The following is a 22008-nucleotide window of genomic DNA, read 5'->3' on the forward strand; positions in this document are numbered from 1 at the left end:
CTCCCAAAAGGTGACATGACGTGAAACCCGAAGTCATTTTGAAATAGGATCCCGATATCGTTAGCCTTTATGATCAATTTCATAACCCAAGAAACAACATAAACTGAGCTTTAGACTCAAGTTTGTTGTGCTCATGAGGTTGAAGTTGAATGAAGCATATGCAACCAAAAAACACATAACATCTTATAATTAGGTGAGAAACCATAGAGTTGTTGATATGGTGAAATATTACCAATAATAGGTGTAGGGATACAATTGATAGTATAGACAGCTATGAGAATAGCTTCTCCCTATAAATATTCAGGGTATTTTGATGAGATAAACAAAACACGAGCAGTATCTAAGATATGCCTATGTTTGCGTTCTACACATCCATTTTGCTCTGAAGTTCCTGGGCAAGATCGCTGAATCACAGTGCCCTGAAGTGAAAGAGAATGCACAAGATTAATTTCTTTGTATTCCATGGCATTATCCAAACGAAAAATTTTTATAGTGTGGGAAAATTGCGTTTTTACCATAGCAACAAAGTTGGAAATGATTTTAAGGATTTTAGATCGAGTTTTATGAGATAGATCCAAGTGTAACAAGAGTAATCATTAACAAAAATAACAAAAAACTTGGAGCCTCCCATAGTTTCATAGGGTGAAAGGCCCCAAACATCAGAATGTGCTAAATCAAAAGAAGCTGAAGAAACAATTTCACTCAAATTAAAAGGAAGAGCATAATGTTTTGCAAGTTTACAAGAAGTGCAATCAAAATTTTCTACCTTAACTGATCCTAATTTCCGACTGGAAACTAATGATTTTATTCTAGAAGAAGAAGCATGACCAAGACAAGAATGCCAAACTTCAAAATATCTAGAAGCACCAAAGTTGGAAAGGTTCTTCTGAGGAATCCTTAAGGAGACTAGTTCAAACAAGTGTCCTAGTTTATAGTCGGTTCCAAGAATCTCTCCCTTCTGAGGATCATGCACACAACAACCATGATCGGAAAATGTAACATTAAGATCCAACTCAGTCAATTGACTAACAGAGATAAGGTTCAAAGACAATTTTGAAACATGAAAAACATCAGACATATTCAACTTAGAATTACATATGTTACCAACATAACTGACTGGCAAAGTGGAGTTACTTGCAGTGCAAACTATGAAAACATAACAGATCTTATTTTTGGTGACAAAGACATCATCAGTAGGAGTCATATGATTGCAACAACCAGAGTTATAATACCAGGGAATAGGATTGCCTGTTGCAGTAGAAAGAACATTTGAACCTGTTTTGTCAACCATTCGTTTGACAAGATTTTTCAAGTCATTCAAAGAAATAGTTAAAGGATGTGAGGAAGGAGAAGCAATTGATCCTTTAGTGGTTGTAGTAGCAATAGCTACTGGCTTAGGCCCTTGAAAAAGGTTTCTTAGAGTTTGACGACCTGACCCTACAGCTTGTTTTGACTACAAACGATAACACTCAGTGATAAGATGACCAGGCTTTTTATAATACTTGCAAACCTTTTTCTTAAAAGAAGTAGGAACAATTGATGATGTTGAAACTCTAATAGCTAGAATATCCGAAGTATGAGTAGAGCGCTGAGATTTTAAAGTAGCAAGTCTAATTTCTTCAGACAAAATTGGTGAGATTACAACATCAAGTGCAGGTGAAGGCTCCCAGTGAAATAATGAACTACGAACTTACTCAAAGTTATTTGTAAGAGCCTTGCATATCTTCCCTGAGTTTAGCATAATTTTCAGCATCTTTATTGCACTTCCAAGATGGATCACTTATCAACATTTGGTCCTAAATAGGCTGTATCTAGGATTAAAAAAATCATGAACAGATTGGCCTGGTTGTTGTTTGAGATGAGCAAGATCACAAAATAATTTATATCCAAGTGCTTGGCTTTTAGTGGAATATCTCCGAGCCAAGAAATCCCAAACCTCTTTTTCTAGTGCTAACCTGTCTCAAGCTGACTTTTGATTTGATAATGAATAGTATTGCGAAGCTATGTTAGAACTTGATGATTTTTACAATCCCAATCCTCAAATCGATTAAAAAAATTCATCATCTTTCTCATCTTCTTTTTTTGATAGGTTTGGTTGTCTCGCCTCCAATAAAAGGCCACAACTTCCTTCCCTTGAGAAAGTTACACATTTCATCATCCCATAATAGATAATTTGATCATAAAAAACAGTCTGAATGGGTTTAGAAAATTCAGATTTTTCCATGAATACAATTTAGAATAACCAGATGCTTAAGTCACCACAATGATGAGAGCTTTTGGCAAGATACAAAATATTCCACCAATCTCTTATACATAAATCAAAAGGAAATAAAAGAGATTTCAAGAAGATGGCCAATCAGAAAGATCTCTATGAAACATTGTTGCAAGACAAACCCTTGGGGTTTATAAAACCTGGGTGTTCTTCCAATGTCAAGAAGCTTGATTGAACTTTGAATGAAAAATTTGAGGAGGCTCCTTGAAGATGGAAGAGCTACCAGCATGAAAAAGCCATAAGAAGATCTTCCCAAAATGAAACTTCGCTCTGGTACCAAGCTAAAAAGAAAGAGATTTTATTAAAACTTAAGGCCTAATCTTATTGAATAATTTCAAGAAAAACATAAGAGGGGAGCTTAAGCCTTAAGGCCTATGCACAATGATCAATAGAGAATCCTGGAAGAAATATTTACAACTAGAAACCAACAAAGTTTGTGGGTTCCACTCAAAAGAATCCAATGAATGTAAAATATTAAATTTAACACAAAGAGATACATGAGTGCGAATATGGGCATGTTTATATGCGTTAAGGGCGTCTGTAGAGTTAAAAAGTGTACGAAAATTTACCAACGCACTGGTCGATCTATCGATAGCTCGATCATTTTTAAAGACTATTCATAAAGTGAGTGAGACTACATTTTTTTCTCGAAAATGTGAAATAAGTAGATTATGCTAGGGTGATTTCAGACCTACATGCGTGTGTGTGTGGGGACACCCACTAAATCCAACTTACTCAGTAAGCTGAGATTTATACATGTTCCTATCTTTGCCTCGAATTTATTACTCCATGAATGGGCTAGAATACGTTCAGGCTAAATGAGGCCCATTTCGTCAGCGCTCATCAAGTAAAAACGTTTCCTCGAATGCGAGCTTCGAATAGATCCCGTCAAATAAGAACGAAACACAGACACAGAGCGAGCGAGAGAGAGAGAGAGGGCAACGATGGAGGACGAGCTGAGAGCACTGCAAGAATCCATTGAGGGTTTGAAGCGATCCTTGCCAGTCTCTGATCACCATGATTCTATTTCAGAAGTAATCTTCTACTTTAATCTCATAGATCAGCGTTTCCCCCTTCTTTTTGGAGTTTTAGTGCGTCCGATCTATCGTTGGTTCTTTGAAATTCATTCTTTAGTAACAGGGATTCATTGGATTGCAGTGATCTTGATTTGGTCTGTGATAATGAATTTGATGCTGTTTAAGATTTTGATTTTGATTTTTTTTTTTGGGCAATTTTTGTTCATTATCGCGGTTGAATTTTTTGTTGTTGTTGTTGTTGTTGTTGTTGTTGTTGTTTTTCAGATGCAACAGCGAGTGGGTAGGATTATGAGCCTTGTGAAATCATCGGGTGGTCGGCGTTCCAAAGTGAAGGTATTTATTGGGTGTAATTTGGTTTTTTTGGGTAGCAAATTGCTGATTTTGATGATGCGTGTGCTTTGGGGCGTAGGAATTGAGTGCTGAAGTAGTTGATAGCAACCCTTATAGCAGGTTGATGGCGCTTCAAAGAATGGGCATTGTTGAGAACTATGAAAGGATTCGAAATTTCTCAGTTGCAATAGTTGTATGTATTTTTTTTTCTTCTTTCGTCTTTTGGTCAATCAGTATTTCATTTTCTGATTTAGATTTGTAGGCAAATGAAAAATTCAATGTGAATTGTACTTTTTAATAAGTGAAAAAGGTTCATTTATGGCTTGATATATCTTTAGCACCATTGTAGACACTATTCTGATCAGATTCTACTTGTGATAATTTTTCGTGACAGGGCATAGGTGGTGTTGGCAGTGTTGCTGCAGAAATGCTTACAAGGTGTGGCATTGGTCGCTTGTTGTTGTATGATTATGACACAGTGGAGTTAGCTAACATGAATAGGTTATTCTTTCGTCCTGATCAGGCATGCTTATTCTTCATCACATCGTAACAATTTTTAATTTATTTTCAATTATTGCTTTTTGATTACAGCAATATTTTGGGTTTCCAGTTTTTTCTGAGAGCTTTATTTATTTATTTATTTATTTATTTATTTTTGAGAAAAACCCCCTATGGTTCCTCATCTTATGCTTTCTCTCTAGGTTGGCATGACGAAGACTGATGCTGCTGTACAGACTCTTTCAGATATTAATCCAGACGTTGTTTTGGAAGTAAGCATTTTAATACAGATTAGTTTTCCTTATACAATTCACGTACAAATCATGTTTTATTATTATTATTATTATTATTTTATTGTCCCTTGATTATGAATACTTGTCACTTGTTTCTTGTTTGTGTAAGCTTGGTAATCAAAATTTTGTAGATAATTTCAGTCTTAGATTTTATGTATAATCTCTGCCAGCTTCCATTGAACCATAGAATATAAACTTCAATTATTGATGATTACATTGGGGTATGTCAGATTGAGTTGGCTCAGGTTGTAAGTTATAATATGCAAGGGCATTCGAGTTTTGCTTCTTCGTTCATTATGTCCAATCAGTTTAGGTCCGGTATCCCTTTGATCTTGATTTGAGTCAAGATGCCTTGCTTACCCAACTTCACTTTTTTCCCCCTGTCCCTATATTAGGCTAGTTGATTAGAGAGATGTTAGAAAGAGTGATTAAGTGAAGTTTCCCTGTTTTTTGTTAGTAACCTTTATATCAACATACATGCATGTCCTTAGCCAGTGTTTGCAGAGATGAATTCAGATATCTGTGAAGTACATCAATATAATTGGATAATATTATAGTAGTATTTACTGCCTCCTTTTTCCTACCTTTGTCCACTTGCACATCTTTCATTCATTTCCATTTCTATCTTCTGCCTCTGTTTTGTTTTCTGTTCCCTTTACTCGACTGAGCTAAAAGTTTATCTTCATTTTTTATCGAATACCATGCACAGTATATGTTTCAATTTTTCTTATGTAACAACTCTTACTTATAATTGATATAGTACACATATGCTGTCTCCAGAGCTACTCATTGAACATCACAACTGTCAAAGGTTTTGATACTTTCATAGAAAGCCTCAAAAGAAGAAAGCCTGAGGAAGATGGGCGAAGTAGTGGTGTTGATCTTGTGCTGAGTTGTGTTGACAATTACGAGGCTCGCATGGTAGTGAATCAGGTGACTGTTTTTCCCATTTTATATTTACATATTGAAGGCACTCCATTTATATGAAAATCTGGTCTCTTAAATATGATTTGAGGAGTATTTTTTTTGTTATTTTATATTAAAAAAAATTGCAGTTGCTTCTTCTTTGAGATTAAACTGGAATTTATGTCTGGGAATGGTCTTTAACTTTTATGACCTTAAATCAATATACATACAGCAAAGATCATCACAACCCCTGAAATATGCATAATTCCTTCTACCATTAAACACTGAAGTTGTCTTAGGTTGGTGAGTTAGAGTGTGTTAGGAGATTTTTTTTTTTTGAAAATTGGGTTGGTTGGAAAATTTGTATATGAGCTGGCCATGCTTTGACTCAATTAAAACTAGTAAAATTAAACATTTTAAACTTAATTTTTTACTATTTAGTTAATTAGAAATATTTATTAATATTAATATTTTAAAAAATTTGACTGATTAAATATATTTAAATAATTGCTTTTTATTAAAAAAATATGGATAGGATAACTGAAAGTTGCAAGCCCTAAGAGTTTTCTCTAGGTTAACATAATCTGACACATCTGTGGTTTTTCAGGCATGCAATGAACTGAACCAGGCATGGATGGAATCTGGTGAGTGGCCTTGTTTTAGTTGTTTTCAAATGAGCTTTTGAGGTTCACACTTAATTGACTAGTATCTTTTATGATTTATTGATTAATATTCTTACCTACTTCCTTTCTATTATCTAAGGAGATATCCTAATCAATTGTCTACATCCTGGTATAATGTATATTTTTTTTTCTGTAATGCATTAATCTGTAAGCTGAATTGAAGCAGCTTGTTATTCACTGCGTGATGTATCATGAGTAAACTTGTCCTCGAATGGGTTATTGACGTTGGCATATAATTGACTAGCAAATTCTTTGGGCAGGTGTATCTGAAGATGCAGTCTCAGGTCATATACAATTGCTGGTTCCTGGAGAAACAGCATGCTTTGCTTGTGCTCCACCCTTGGTATGTTGGCATACATTGATGGTTGGAGAGGCCATAAGTTGTAATTGTTATCTGTGGTGTTATTGTTTTCCATTCATCAGCTTTTAAACTTCTATTCAGAAAATCATGCCTTCAAAGCCTGTTTTTAAACTTTTATTCAGAAAATCATGCCTTCAATGTGTCTTTATGTTTCCCATTGACTTGTTAAAGGTTTGCTTGCTTGTGCTTTTGTCAATTGTGATATTATGTGAGTAGGGATTGGCCATTTTAAGAAGCATGAATGCATGTCTGAAGTCACATCATTTTGGTTGAAAGAGTTGGATATTCATCTGTTGTCAAATTGATGATAGAAGAGATTGTGGGATTTGAAACACATGACTTGTCATCTATTAGGTCTCTGTAAGAATTTTCATTTGGAATAGGGTCTGAGAAATGGCTTTGTATTCTATTTGTATGAGATAGTAATTTATGTATCTTAAGTTTAGTTGCATTAGGTTCTGGCTGAAATTGCTATGGGTAAACGAAAGTCGGTGCTTGTGTGGGGTGGACATTTTCTTATTCCCAAACATATTAAGAAAGGAACAATGTGTTATTTGCTTTAACTATGCAAATCAGAAATAACAATTGCAGTTTCAGAATCATTTTAGCATATTTCTATAAATGTTTGGTCCTTGATCTGATCAATGCACAGTGAAGATAAATATTTATGCTACACTGTTTATTGAGGACTCTTGGGCTTGTTTCCTTTCTTGAACTGTTTTCCTGTTTCCTGCATTGTTTCGTTTTTTTGTTTTTTCCTATTCTTGTTTCTCATGGAAGTATTTATCTAAGAGTTGATAATAACTTTCAATTTAGACAAGAGTTGTTGGCCTTTGTTGTTGAACAAGATGTTTTGAATGAGGAATCTTTTGGAATTTTGTTAATTAGTGGTTTGGTTTCTGTGAGATCTACCTTTGGTCCCCTTTTTTTTTTATGGCTGAACTGGAATATGACCTGTTATTGTCAGATCCCCACTTTTCATAGTCCACTATCATTTTACATAACTTGCTAGTTTGAAATTAGAGATAATGTTCTGATTTATCACAGGTGGTTGCATCTGGAGTGGATGAGCGCACACTCAAGCGTGAAGGTGTATGTGCTGCATCTTTGCCAACTACCATGGTGAGGATAAATTTGGATTAGCTTCTAGTGATATGATTATTTGTGCTTTCCGGAAAAGATTTGCTTTTCTCAAGAATGCTTTTCCGATGGAAACAGATAGAAAGTAGACCATCTTTTTGCACTCTCCCCTTCTGTATTTTGCTTGTTACGACAGGCAGCTTTGCCCTATCCAGTATTTTTGAGTAATTGATGTTGAATTATCATTTCAGGGTGTTGTTGCTGGTCTCCTGGTTCAGAATGCACTCAAATACCTACTAAAATTTGGACAAGTTTCTCCCTATTTGGTAAAATCATCTCTATTCCTAACTTATTTTTCTAATTCCAATCAACAAGCAATTATATTTCTGGTAGCTCGTCCTCACAAGTTCCAAGGTCTATGACACTTTTGGGATGAGGTATAAAATTGTTATGATGCTATCAAACATGACCTAAATCTACGGTTCTACGCTACCTTTGTTTCGTAAATTTCTCATGGAACCTCAAAATTTTACATGTTTTTGTAACCACCAATGTTCAAGTATGTCTTAGTCTGATCGATCACTGAATTTCAATGAACAATATGCTTTCTATTGCTGCAGGGATATAATTCACTTAAAGACTACTTTCCAACTATGGAAATGAAACCAAATCCCCAATGCTCAAACTCAGCATGTCTTGAGCGTCAAGTAAGTAACTCATGTGCCGATGTCCTCAAATGTATTATTAGCTTCTTGCGAAATTGATCATGGAGGAAGCACCATCATACTTGCAGAAAGAATACATTCAGGCAAAACCAGCTAGAGATGCATTAGCCAAAGCAAAGTTAGAAGCTGAATCATCATCACAAACAGAATGCCCGCTTCATATGGATAATGAATGGAACATAAGGTAACCATACTCTTAGCAAATTTATGCATTGTTTGTTTTCCTCAATCACATGTAAATCCTTTATTTTTTTGCTCACTTCTCTTATATTTCCTTCTGTGTCAGTGTTGTGGATGACAGTGAGGCTGAAACCTCAGATCACAGCAGGAAGCCTTGTGAGACTTTTACTGCTGTTCTTGTTCCTTTCCATTCTATCTTGATGCCTCTTAACTCATTCCCCTTCTCTTATATAATAAACATCCAGATGCTCTTCCAGAAGGTCTTGTCCGCGAGCTTCCTAATGCCGATAAATATCAAGAGCCACCGGTGTCAGGAGGGATAACTGCAATCAATGATGACCTCGAGGAACTCCAGCGGCAACTCGATGCCCTTAATTCATCGTAACACTTTCGAGTAATTGATTAAAAGCATAGAGTTAAGGGCAAACAAGTGGGGTTGGGGGATGTTCTATAATCTGATTGATATTTTAACTTATCGGCTTTTTTAACTGCCAATTTCAAGCTGCTTGAGCAACCCTGTTTTTACAAACAAAACAAGGGGAGAATTAGTCGAATATTGGACGGTATTTAAATATTGAACTTGATTGATGTAATCTGGACCTTGGACACTCCCTTATCATTTGGTGGTTTTGTTGTGCAGAAAATCAACTTTCACTTGATGAGTCCTGTAAACAATAAGGCAATTTTAATTTATGCTAATTGCTTGATTTGGATTTTGATTGTAGTACATTTGCTAACAAGCAAGGAAAACTATTAGCATGCTTTCTACCTCTCAACCCGGATAACATTATTATTATTATTATTATTATTATTATTATTATTATTATTATTATTATTATTATTATTATTATTATTTTCATGATTTTAAGTTAACCGAATAAAGTTTTGATGGAGAATATGTGCAAATTTAAAACAAAGTTATTTTTATCTTTGTGTTTGATTCGTAACCCATGAACAAATTTATCATTGGGAGAAGTGACATTAATTTGCTTTGCTTTATTTTTTAGATATTTCATTGATAAAATAGAATATCATGTTCTGAAATAACCCAACCATAAGTTCATGACCTTGACATCATATAAATTTGCCAAATTCCATATGGTAAATATTTTTATTTTCACAAATTAAATAGGTCATAACTGCGCTTATTTAAGAGAAAGTAAGAGAAATTAGGGCATGATACTTTAGCACATATGTGCTTTTACCTTAATTTTAAAAAAAAGCTAAGATAGTATGGACTTAAGACCTCAACCCATATGTATGTGCACAATGGAGAGTTAATACCTTAACATACTCAAAAGACTACAATAAAATTTTAGTGTCTAGATATATATGCAACAAAATCTAAGAATACGTAAAAAAACCAACCCCCTAAAACTAAACAACGTTTAATATACCTAAGCTTGTTTGATCCGACGGGTTTTTAAATTTTTTACAATTATTATTTTAAATAATATTTTATTATTAAATTAAAATATTTTTTTACGAGTTAAGCTTTTTAAAAAAATTGTGTTATGGATAGGATTCAAACGAGTAAAAATTTTTGAGTGATCACTGTACTATGCCCAATTTTCACTTTGCTCATTGAATTTCAATTCATTTTTTTTCAATCACTCAACATCAATTTTTTTCACGGAGGTCATCCATAGGATTCGGTTATTTTTTGATTGAGCTGACGACCGAAGTTTACACGTTAGCTATTAAACATGATTTAATTAATCCATGCTGATGGTGACACATCACTCGAGTGGAAATTAGGCATGAGTACAATGGATCACTCAAAATTTTTACTCATTCAAAAGAAGGATAGGATTCAAACGAAGGAACTATTTAGGCATCAATCACTTTTACCGGTCTACCATTTTTTTAAAAGAATTTTTAAAATCTTAATCCCAAAAAAATTAAAAATAATTTATAATATCTTAAAATAGTTTGAGACAAGTCAAAATAATTTAAAATTAAAAATTGCATTTTAATTTATTTACATATCTAATTAAGTTGCATTTTAATTTGATAAGTCATATCGTGCGTAGGTGAAAAGTTAATACTTCAATCCATCTTTCCATTTTGATTAAACTGAAATTCAAATCAGTTTTCTTAGTAAAAATTACAAATATTCCTTACAAAAATATAGTGTCAATAGATCAAGTGTTTTTTTGGCAAACAAGGGGCTAGCTAGGGGTGGCTGAAGAAAGGACGTGACTCCCTCTTAATTTTTTAAATAATATATATATATATATCAAATTAATGCATATAATATAAAAATAATATTTTTAGAAAAATTTTTGTGAAATTTTATTATTTGGCTCTTTAATATTTTACAAATTGATTTATATAGTTTTTTTTTTTGGTAAAAGTCTATTGTTTGATGAGTTGGTTTTTTTATAATCAATTAGTATATATAGTCCACAAATATCATAGTTTAAGACAAACATATTTATAAAATTTTTTATTGTTTAGCCTTTTTGATAATTTTTATTTTAAATTAGTTATATAGAAACATTTATTTATTTATTGTTTGGACAACATGATTTTCTAAATATTAGTATATATATGCTATTAAAAAAAAGTATAATTTTACAAAAATATTTATAAAAATCTAATATTTGTCTTATTGTCAAAGCCACTTAGTTCAAATAATTAGCAGCATCAAAATAAATTTCATGTGTGTAGAATAGTGAGGGTTAGAGCTTTGTTGGATAAATTAACTCATAGGTTATGTCACAACCAACTCACACACCATATCATAAAGATATGCACTTGTTGCCCTTTTTAAAAAAAAAAAAAAATTTGTCTCAATTCACTTTTACTTGCCCTTCTAAAAAGTTTTTTTTTATCTCCCTATAAAATTTTTTTTTGGATTCCCTTAAAATAAATTACTGGCTTCGCCCTTGCTGGCAAACATGTCTTTTTTATTTCTTAACAATAATTACTTGTTTTTCCATGTGACTCCCAACACAAAATCGATGATGTAGGCCTTCATGTACAAATTTTAAAATTAGAGTTCTTGACATTCCACTACTTTATATATATATATATATATATATATTACTATATTGTTTTTAAAACGCTGTTTTTTTTATAATCATTGAATTTAAAATTTTATACGATACAAGGAACAGGGAAAGTTACAAATATTCATTAAAAGATGTATAAGACATTGGAGAAAACCCAATGAAAGGTAAGAATTCGTCATGAATTTGTTTCAACTACAAATGTTATCAAATTGAGTTTTTTTAAAGTAAAAAAATGGCTTTTTAATTGAATAAGTATATTAACAAGAAAAAAAATTATAATTGTAAGTTTGAGTTGATTGATTATAGATTTTTCTTTCATTAAAAAATATTTATATATGTATACATTCTCTCTTTGCATGAAGCCATATTTATAGGCTTTAAGATTGGGGATTAATTTTGCAGCAAATTGACAGACAGTTATTGGAATGGCTCTCAGAGAGAGTGCAAAGCATTTATTTGGCTCTACAATAACAATGCAGGAAATACAACCGAAGAATTCAACATAAAATTAGGCATGTATATCAAGTAAAGTCTCAAATGAATTGCATGATAGTGAAAATTATTACAAGGAAATGAAACTCCGGGATTAATGAACTGTATGATTTTTCTTACGAATTTTCTATTTGTCTAACATGTATCATGATCATCACCGGTTGTTTCACTATTTCACAAATATATAGAATCACCCAAGTGATTAATAAAGTCATGTAGGTTTTATTTTTAGTTAAGGTCATATTTGTTTTTCTGTTTTTTATGAGTTACTCTAGTTTGTTATAGTTTCTCTTATTATAATCGATAAGCTACTAAGTAGCTCTTTGAAGTAAAAGAAATGTATAGAGACAATCTCCCTCGAGAGGTTTTTATTTTAAAAGAAAGTAAATTAATATGTTAGGACTCAAAACTGTTTGTATGTACTGCATATAAGTGCAATAATAATATAAAAAGATGAATCATCTGCATACATTCGTAGATTTATTCAACACTGTTCAGTAAATAATATTACTGTACTTATAAATAGTAGCATAGTAAAAAAATCAGATGTATAGTATTTTGATCTAAACAGTTCAATCAATTTATGCACAGTACTTAAAGAAATTTGAACCATTCAACCCTACAGCAATCAATTTCAAAATTAAGACTTAAACTAATGAATCAAACTAACTTTTAATTATGTCTCACTGTAGCATCTTAATTAATACTATGCTCAACTGCGAATGTTCATTTTCTCGTAATATAATATTTTAGGATTCAAAACTGTTTGTATGTACTCTGTATAAGTACAATAATAATACAATTTGTTAAAAGAAATAGTTTCAAATTCTTAAAAACAAGCAAACACCCTCTTTAAACAATAGTTGTTATTATTATTATTATTATTATTGAATACGCAAAGTCAACATGCACATGAGTGAAATTAATACCTTAACATATCTGAACTATCATCTTGAGTTGAGGGTCAAATGCTCCTCCACAGTAAAAACACCAATACTATATACAAATAATCCGAGACCAATAAACCAAGAAATTGAAGAATCTGGTATCAATAAACCAAAAAATTATTGATATTATTATTATTATTGTCGTCGACCAAAAAAGCAAATTCCATATTGTTTTACTAATTGCAATCAATAAAGTGATTTTTTTTTTCACTCATATATATATATATATATATATATTTCAAATTGATTAATGACACTGCAAAATAAACTACTACAGGAAATAGTATGACATTTTTCCTTATATTATTACATAAAAATATTTTTAATTATCCATTTAATTTTCAAAAGATTTCCATCATCCATATACATACAAAAAACTGAAAAAAAAAGAAATTTATTATATAAGTTAGTATTTAAATTGCAACCAACAAACTTTATTAAAAGTATTACAAAAAAAACACAATCTAACATTATCAACTCCAGTATAATTTACAATGATTTATTTCTTTCAAACTTAGTTATAGCTCCAAGACTTCACAATTTTGATTTTATATTCTTCTCAATCATATTCTATCTTTACAGAGAGAAACCACCGATAGTTCAGTGATAATTTACCACAAAATAAGTAAAAAGACAAGGGTTTAAAACTTTATTCCTATAGTATCTTGTGAGGTCATATATTATCTTGTGAGGTTATGACCTCTTATATACAGACTTTTAATAAAAATAAAATAGAAGAATTCTGAGTGCGGGCAATGTGTATAACATACAACAATATTTGAAAGCGAAAATATAAGAACTTAGCACATAACAAATGATAGACCTCAATACCATCAAAAGCAATGATAAGCATTAAATAAAACTCCGAAAACAAAAACATGAATTACAAATTAGAAGAAAAAAAAACAAAAGAAAATTATTTCATTTATTTGTCAAAGTTGAAGATTCAAATCCCTCCAAATTTAAGGATTGAAGATTTGCTCTTTATTCACATTTATAATATACACAACATGTCTTATATCCATACATTTAGATATAAAACATTTACTATTATTATTTGAAAGTTTATATTACCTTATTTTAAATATTACATATTTCAAACTTAATATTATTATTACAAAGATTCCAACTTTAGATTATCATCTCCTCTGATGAAGGTTTGCTGTCATAAATATTTTTGCATTTTTTTTAATTTCTCTTTTTATTTACAATTGTATTCAAATGAATTTATTATTATTATTATTATTATTATTATTATTATTATTATTTCTTTCGAATTCCTAATGTAAGATGTTCATTTCCGGAAAACCCGATATCGAACCTCAAAGCTTATGCGAGGTGAAAACACAGATGCTTGTTAAATTTGTGCTTGTGTTCAAAGGTAGTGCAAGTCCTTAACTTCCCTTAAATAGATGACGCTTGTCACTTATTTGTCCAAAGATAAAAAGTTCCTAATTTATACTAGTTGATAATATTATATTGTTTTCGGATGCCACCATGAAGTGATGATGATTTGTGAAGTTTTAAAAATTCATGTCAATAATTTTAACTATATAAGTACTCCTCATCTCTTTTTAATCTGTCACAAATCCATGTTCTTTTCATCATCAAGAAAGCATTTATTATTTTTTTCTCAAAATTATTTTGAATAAATACACTTATTCAATTCTTTTTTTGAAATTAAATATGAAAGAAATATGAAAATATAAATTAAGGATAATTTTGGAAAGATAATTGATTTTTTTATAAGTTTTACAAATTCAGTTAACCACAATAGATAAAAATGAATGAAGGAAGTAAATCAGATGATGTATTTTTATAAGTTTTACAAATTCATGTAGATAATGGCATGGTTGCCATGTTGACATCCATGTAATTTGAGAAACTTAATATGTCATTCGAGAAATCTATTCGAGTAAATCTAACATGTAAATATAACACCACACTTATTAGAGTTATGATTATTTTTATTTCAAATAACTTGGGTATTTATTTTGTGAAAACATATAAATATTTTGCTCTAATTTCAATATTAAATGACATGAGTAATAACTTAGTAATAATAAGTTTAGGAATTTTAGTATAAATTATAACCGATTTGGGTTATTAAAACAAAATAAAATTATAACGTAACGCAAGCCTTCAATGCTACCAATGATTTTCTTTAAAAACAATATATATCTAATAATAAATAAAAAGCAAGTGCTCACGGTAAAAGTACATTTTAAATTAGCACTCTCAACCCTAACATAATGAACACAAGGGTTAGTGATCAAAGAGAACATCTCTTTACAAATCATCAGACGACCAAGGGTTTGTAATTAGCTTGATGATGGCACATTTAATTTATAATAATATATCTGACACCTTAAAGCATTGACAACAGGTTATAATATAAGATGGCAGAGAAATGAAATGTACCTAGAATCTGAAGAGTGTGCTATTAGGGAACACTCTGATGTAGAACTCAGCAAGCTTTTCTTTGTTCAATGGAATGTGTGATGGCCTATAAAAAATATTTCATCCGATCATCCCTCCTCATGGCATTATAAACAGCTTGAACCTGGTTGCAGCATGGAAAGGGTCGAGGGTCAAACTAAAGAAAAAAGAACGTCAGGTTAAAAAGACCATAACTTAATGAGTTTTCCGATGACTATTGCAATTACATAAATTTTTTATATATTCAGTCTTGATATGTCAGTTTTATGCATAAGTTTAGTATACCTGTTCACTGGAAACGACTTGAATAGGTCCAATATTTACAGACACGTATTTGCCTCCAGAAGATAGTTTTTGAGTAACGCGACCCTGTTCCAAACCATATAAATTTGTTCAGCAGCTATGACATTAGACATGAAGATCATTTATATTAGGGATGGACCAACTTAATACATAAAGCCATGCAGAATACTTATAAATGAACCAGCCTATCATGATTAAGCTGAAAAAAATTCAGAAATGTAACATCATTAATGCAAGAAGAGGAAAATATATCAACATCTGCAATTGATAAGTCTATTCTATGCATATTAAATATTATGTAAGGCAAATTTATGTTGCACATACAAAAAGGATTAACATTGATCTCCACTTCTTTTTTGATTTGGAAGACATCGCTTTGGTACTCACTTAAAAGCTCACTCATTTATAGTCAATAATGACTAAATAACTTAGCCTGTATGGGTTAGTCATGCAAAGCCTTAGATGGATTGATAAATTGGAAGAGGACGAAATGAACTAAAAACCCGTATTTGTAGAGGGCATAGCTCTTGATAGTCAATATTCTGTAGTGATCCTGAGATACTACAAACCTCTGGAATTGGTTGCTGAAGTACAGATTCAACAGCAACAACCATAGCTTGGACAAAATCATCACCTCCTGTGCCTATCGCTGTAAACCCTCTTGTCATTGGATATGAATTAACCTGCAGAATAGGAGGAAAAAAGAAAAATCATAGCAAAGGGTTCATAGAATTAATGCAGAAAAATTAGTGACTAATGCAAAGGGATGATTAGTTTGCGTCGTATGGCCAGTTTAATGGAAAGCAACTTGTTACAACCTTAACGGTTAGTAATGAGAATGGGGGATATGCTGCTTGGTAGTTGGATCAAAGTCAGATATTCTGCTCAGTGGCCATCTCAAACTAAAAGGTAAGTACTAAAATTTTCCATAAGCAGAGAAATAACAAAATCCTTTACTTATATTGGAAGATTCACAATGCATTAAAATTTTTATCTGGAATGTAATTAATATGTTTCCTTCATAACTAGAAGAATTGCACATATATAAGCAACCATATCTTTCATAGTCAGAACTGCAACAGGGTAACTTCCTCAAGAAGCTCAACTAACATAAGTAAAAAATAAATGGATGACCCGGAAGAACACCAAGGTGAGTGGCTAGAACCAAATAAACATGAAACTCGGTCATTATGAGAAAAAAAATCAGTGAAAACTCAGAAAGCAGGTTGGTACTAGATAAAATACTCGATTCAAATCTCTTTCCGGCTTCCATACATAAAGCACATTAGGCACGATTGCTCCTGATTATAAATTGGACAAAGGGACTCTCTCTGGACAACCAAGTCTCATACACATGCAGGAGGCACATAGACAAACAAAGGCATTGACACAAGTAAATAGTAACCATGCCATAGTTTGGGAATAGACATTCTGCAATACCTTTCTGATCTAAAACAAGCCATTCATCAGTGGCATCATCAGTCACAGTACCACCAATAACGACGTTTGTGGTTTGTGCAACCCGCCCTTCAGACTTTGATACTTCTGGAGACATCCCAACATAGGACATAATTGAAGAAAATGTATTATAGATATGATAAGAAACACAATAATTTAAACTAATAACTTCAAAGAAATGTCTTCAAGTATATAACACCGCATGATAGCTAGCAAGCAAGAAGGAATGATCATGATGGAATTTATTTCCTCATCAACTACAAAATATGAAGCCTTCATTCCCTCTCTATACCCCAAATAGAAATCTTAATTCCGTCCAATAAAACATAGGGACATAATTGAAGGCAAATTGTTGCAAAGATGCACCCAGTTGAAGAACAACCCTTGATGATTTTTCTGACTCCTTCAAGTAATCTATTAAAAATTTCATCAACAAAAGTAGAAAAAGGCGCCAACTTTCGACCATTTCCAGTACCACCATATAGTTTTCTTCTTGTTAAATGAAATTCATATTTTGTTTATATTCCCCGTAACAGTAATTTCAAAATTTTACTCAAGTTTTGCACCAAGACACAATCACAAACCCCTTAGCTATAACAAGCGCATGATCGAATAGCATACAAAACTAAATCACACATATGAATTGGATCTTCAGTAACCCTGCATTGTTACACCTTTTCTTGCATATTATCCTACTATTCAAAGTGCTGTATCGAATCAACAGCTGAAACCACCAATTCATAAAAATCTCAACCCATTTGATGCCTCCTAAGTTCCAAAAAAAAAAACAGTACGCCCTAAATGGCCCGTCCTGAAGTTACAACTAAACACCACCAAAAGAAAAACAACAGTAATTCACAGACAAACAAAAGAATCAAACTAAGATTAAAAAACCAGAAAACCAACAAAAACAAAGAAGAAAGGAGCTCACCAGAGATGGCCTTGAGGACGGCCTCTTGGGGAGGGCCCTGGTCATCAGGCGCGGTGGAGGAGGCGTCGCCACTGGAGCAACGAAGCGAGGAGCCAATGGGCCGAAACCTAGACCTAGAAGCAGGAGGAAAAGGGAAAAAGGCGAAGGGGAAGGGGAAGGGGCGGTGGAGGGGGCGGCGCCATGGCTCGAAGAGGAGCATGGAACCAAGAACGGTCCTGCACGACATCCCACACCGCGCGATATTTTGAGGCTCTCTCTGATTGGAAGATGTTTGTCTACAGAACCCGGGCCTCGCTCTTTAAATAGTTCTCTCTTGACTCTTACTGGGCTGGGCCGGGCCGGGCCCATGTTTGCTATAATATTTTCAATAGGTTAACTAGAGTAATATTTCTTTTTTCCTCCCTAACTCTGCTTACGGGTAAATATTACCATCAATATTATCACTGTTACAGTGACAAAGTCCCACATTACCTAATTGAGGGAGAGTCTATGCATATTATGTGAAGGGCAATCCCACACCATCAAACCGGTCTTTTAAGATTGTGGTCTCTTACTGTGTGCAACATTGGGCGTGTTTTCACGTTACCACGAACCCAAACAATCCTCTAAAATCAAAATAAATATTTTTTTTTATTTAGAGAGTGAAAAAAAGTCACATACAAGTGGTTTATTCCCTAAGATTGCTTTGTCAAACCAATCAAATGGTTTATTCTTATGATAATTAAAACCACTGAATGAAAAGGATTCTATCATGTGGTTTAAGCTTGATATGGTCTAGAATTTGAAAGTAAATCAGAGCAAGAGAACATACTTGATAGCATTGTGTTTTGCCATTGCCATGCTGTGAAGAATGCAAGGTTAGTTTGTTTTTTAGTCTTTGCTTGATCACAAGAAGATGATCACCAATAATCTCCACAAGAACACACACCAGAATTGAAATGGTGAAACCTTTTATTATCTCTAAGTACAATTTCTCTGCCACATATCAAACTAGCAACCTTCATCAACGAATGGCAATCTCCACAGACTTTGAGGTTTTTCACAATCCTGATTTCCTCTCCATCTGCAGTACTGATGAGCCCAAATGCCAGGGCCAGCTTTTCGCTGTGGCATTCTAATGAGTCTTCTTTATCCTCATCCTCGATGTCATGGAGAACACACTCTCTGTCTGGTTCATATCCTTGCTCCTTAGCGCGGAGTACTAACCCCTCTAGCTTGTTGTGTATTTCGTTTGACTGGGGGTGAGACCGATCACCCGCATAAAAACAATGTGTTTGTCCCCTGATTTCAATGTAACTCCATCCCGGGGATTTCCCCACACTTTGATCCTTCATAGTGATTCTAACTTTCTCCGCGTCATCCCATCTTCTTGCACTGGAGTACATGTTTGAAAGGAAAACATAGCCACCAGAGTGACTTGGTTTGAGCCGGAGAAGGTTCTCAGCTGCCAATTCTGCCATCTCAATGTTCTTGTGAGCCCTGCAAGCACTAAAAAGTGCACCCCAGAGGACAAAGTCTGGTTCGACAGGCATGGCTTTCATGAATTCAAGAGCCTCTTGCAATCGACCAGCTCTTCCAAATAAGTCCACAATACATGTGTAATGCTTCATCGTTGGCTCAATTTGATAATCGAATCTCATGCTGTCAAACAACTCAAGCCCCTTCTCCACCTTCCCCGAATGCACACACGCCATCAAGACAGCTAAAAACACCCCATCGTCTGGCTTAACACGCGCACACTTCATGTCCTCAAAACACTGAAATGCTTTTCTCCAATGCCCGTGAATTGCCCACCCCATTATCATCGCCGTCCACGTGAGCACATCCCTCCGCTCCATCCTATCAAACACCTCACTTGCACACTCAATCTTCCCGCATTTCGAATACATATCAACAAGCGCAGTGCCCACTGCTCCATTTTCCCTGAACCCGTTTGCCAAAGCATACTCATGAACGCGCAAACCACTCTCCAAAGCCCCCATCCTCGCACACGCAGACAATGCCGCCGCCACCGTGAACTCATTCCCTCTAACCTCATTCTCCAACATCCGATCAAACATCCACACAGCCCGCTGATTATCCCCGTTCCGTGATAACCCCGCCACCATCGTCGTCCAAGATACCACATTCCTCTCAGGCATTCCCTCAAACAACTCCACAGCACCATCAAGATCACCCCTTTTCAACAACCCATGAACCAAACTATTCCAAGAAGCAACACTCCGTTCCGGCATCACATCAAATAACTCCCTCGCTCTCTCCACATCACCATCCCTGCAAAGCCCATTGAGAACAACATTCCAAAGAAGAACATTTCCAGCACGGTGCGAGTCAGGCGTTTCATCAAACACCTTGAGTGCACAATCCAAAAACCCAAGCTTTACGTACATATCAGCAAGAGAAGTGCGAACAAAGGAGTCGAGGTCGAGAGAGACCTTGGAAGCGGCGGCGTGGAGGGAGAAGGCGAGGGAGGGGTGGGAGAGAGCGGCGGCGGACTTGAGGGCGAAGGGGAAGGCAAGGCGGCCGGGGCGAAGGGAGGAGTTGAACATGATGGCGAAATGGGAGAGAGCAAGGAAAGGGAGGGAGTGGTCGGAGAGGGCGCGGATGAGGGCGTTAAAGAGGGAAGGAGAAGGGGAGGGGAAGAGACGGAAGATGGGAGAGGGAGAAGGGGATGGAGTGGAGACGGGAGGAGGAGGAGAGGAGTTGGGTGGAGATGGGGATGCTGGAGAAGAAGAGGTGGAGACGGAGGACAAGGGCGTGGATTTGCTTCAGATGGTGGAGTGATTGAGAGGATTGGATCAGAGAGATGAAACCGGCTTCGGAGTTTGGCGGGAAATCACGAGCAATTCGATTCATGGTTGTGCCTAACGGTTTGAATGTGTGCATGTAATTGTATATAAATTATGAAATATTTTTAAAAAAAAAAAAATTAAAATTTTGAATTATTACTGGAATTTTTGTTATGGGATTGCTTTGGTCTTACATTGATTATTGGTGATATTTGTTTTAGGGAGAATCTAAAATTTGATTCATTATGTATAATGTTTGTTTTAGAGAGAATCTAAAATCAAATCACGGTACTTTATGTTTGATGTTTGTTTTATGGAGAATTCAAAATAGAATCATGTAAAGTTAAAACACATAATACATGGTTACATTATAATATTGCACAAATAATTTTTTTCTTTATTTAATGGCAGTGATGATCTGTTTATTCACATTATTACAGTTCGTCATTAAATTGATAGAATTCAATTAAATCTCCTAAATATAATATACACACATGGCTCAGAAATAAACTTCATGAAAATCTGAGAACAAAGAAAAACATTAACACAACATACATGAATATGCATGGCTACTTAAATTAAACAGAAATCTACACATTCAATATATAAAATCTTTTTTTAAGCAAAAATAAACTCTAGTTGAGGCCAAGTCTCAAGAGTTTTTTTGGCTTGATAAGTCCATCTCCTGCTTGATTTTCTGCTGATAAGCAATTACTTTACACTGAGTTTCTTCACCATTCTCTTTCAGTAATTTCCCAATATCATCTTCATTTCCACCAAACAAATTCTTTAAACAACTCATAGATATCGCCGAAAAATTATCCTCAACACGAATCTCCGACCTTCCAATTTCATCCTTTGCATGCAGCAATTTCAGAAACTCCGGCATTTCATCATCAACAATTGTTTTATACCTCCTCATCTCCACATCCAAATCATGCATATTCTCCAACATTTCCCCATATCCATTTTTATCAACCTTGTTCTTTTCTTGATGTACAATTCTTCTTCTCTTGCTCATTCGCTTTGATACAGGCTTGAAATCCTCAAACTTGCCAACCAAATCAGCAAATGGAGACAAAAGCTTTTCAATCTCCAAAATACTCTCATTGCCGGAATTCGGGTCAGATAACAAATGAACAAAACTCTTGTACTCATTCTCAGAAACTCTTTCTTTGACCAACTAGATAAAGTTAAGGTCATCTTCAAGAACTTTGATCTTTGAATTATCTTGGCTAAGAGGTTCAAGTCTGCAACAAGGAGGCAA

The 22008-nt window shown here is 34.0% G+C and overlaps 3 protein-coding genes across 4 annotated transcripts; 1 reads left to right on the top strand and 2 right to left on the bottom strand.

The window, feature by feature from the left end:
• Nucleotides 1-3109: 3109 nt before the first annotated feature.
• LOC120276446 (ubiquitin-like modifier-activating enzyme 5) lies at nucleotides 3110-9082 on the top strand. The gene is made up of 14 exons (XM_039283191.1): nucleotides 3110-3306; nucleotides 3574-3642; nucleotides 3719-3832; nucleotides 4034-4162; nucleotides 4341-4409; nucleotides 5211-5363; nucleotides 5944-5980; nucleotides 6280-6362; nucleotides 7428-7502; nucleotides 7712-7786; nucleotides 8081-8167; nucleotides 8254-8369; nucleotides 8472-8521; nucleotides 8611-9082. Exons 1-14 carry the CDS (start codon nucleotides 3217-3219, stop codon nucleotides 8748-8750), a joined length of 1287 nt encoding a protein of 428 aa, XP_039139125.1. The 5' UTR covers nucleotides 3110-3216; the 3' UTR covers nucleotides 8751-9082.
• A 5894-nt stretch (nucleotides 9083-14976) lies between these two features.
• Nucleotides 14977-18279, bottom strand: LOC120275963. The gene is made up of 5 exons (XM_039282702.1): nucleotides 17953-18279; nucleotides 17007-17108; nucleotides 16133-16248; nucleotides 15546-15629; nucleotides 14977-15384 (listed from the first exon to the last, which is right to left on the bottom strand). The coding sequence occupies exons 1-5, from the start codon at nucleotides 18176-18178 to the stop codon at nucleotides 15328-15330; spliced, it is 585 nt and encodes a 194-aa protein (XP_039138636.1). The 5' UTR covers nucleotides 18179-18279; the 3' UTR covers nucleotides 14977-15327.
• LOC120275962 (pentatricopeptide repeat-containing protein At1g04840) lies at nucleotides 18276-20811 on the bottom strand. 2 transcript variants are annotated; one of them, XM_039282700.1, is made up of 2 exons: nucleotides 18424-20811; nucleotides 18276-18305 (listed from the first exon to the last, which is right to left on the bottom strand). In XM_039282700.1, exon 1 carries the CDS (start codon nucleotides 20499-20501, stop codon nucleotides 18852-18854), a length of 1650 nt encoding a protein of 549 aa, XP_039138634.1. In that variant the 5' UTR covers nucleotides 20502-20811; the 3' UTR covers nucleotides 18276-18305; nucleotides 18424-18851. The 2 variants fall into 2 exon arrangements, with proteins under 2 accessions (XP_039138634.1, XP_039138633.1); XM_039282699.1 differs by lacking the exon at nucleotides 18276-18305 and having other exon boundaries at nucleotides 18406-18557; nucleotides 18764-20811.
• Between the last annotated feature and the right edge of the window lie 1197 nt (nucleotides 20812-22008).

Source organism: Dioscorea cayenensis, chromosome 14 (genome assembly GCF_009730915.1).
Source record: "Dioscorea cayenensis subsp. rotundata cultivar TDr96_F1 chromosome 14, TDr96_F1_v2_PseudoChromosome.rev07_lg8_w22 25.fasta, whole genome shotgun sequence".
Classification (NCBI taxonomy): Eukaryota; Viridiplantae; Streptophyta; class Magnoliopsida; order Dioscoreales; family Dioscoreaceae; genus Dioscorea; species Dioscorea cayenensis.

Bases quoted from the DNA above. Each gene is read 5' to 3' on its own strand.
- LOC120276446 (XM_039283191.1), top strand. From the start codon at position 3,217: ATGGAGGACGAGCTGAGAGCACTGCAAGAATCCATTGAGGGTTTGAAG. The intron at 4,410-5,210 runs GTAAGCATTTTA...TGCTGTCTCCAG, and splicing joins ATCCAGACGTTGTTTTGGAA to AGCTACTCATTGAACATCAC. The intron at 8,522-8,610 runs GTGAGACTTTTA...ATAAACATCCAG, and splicing joins AGATCACAGCAGGAAGCCTT to ATGCTCTTCCAGAAGGTCTT.
- LOC120275962 (XM_039282700.1), bottom strand. From the start codon at position 20,501: ATGTTCAACTCCTCCCTTCGCCCCGGCCGCCTTGCCTTCCCCTTCGCC.
- LOC120275963 (XM_039282702.1), bottom strand. From the start codon at position 18,178: ATGTCGTGCAGGACCGTTCTTGGTTCCATGCTCCTCTTCGAGCCATGG. The intron at 15,630-16,132 runs GTTTGTAGTATC...GGTTTGGAACAG, and splicing joins TTCAGCAACCAATTCCAGAG to GGTCGCGTTACTCAAAAACT. The intron at 15,385-15,545 runs GTATACTAAACT...TGCTGCAACCAG, and splicing joins AAGTCGTTTCCAGTGAACAG to GTTCAAGCTGTTTATAATGC.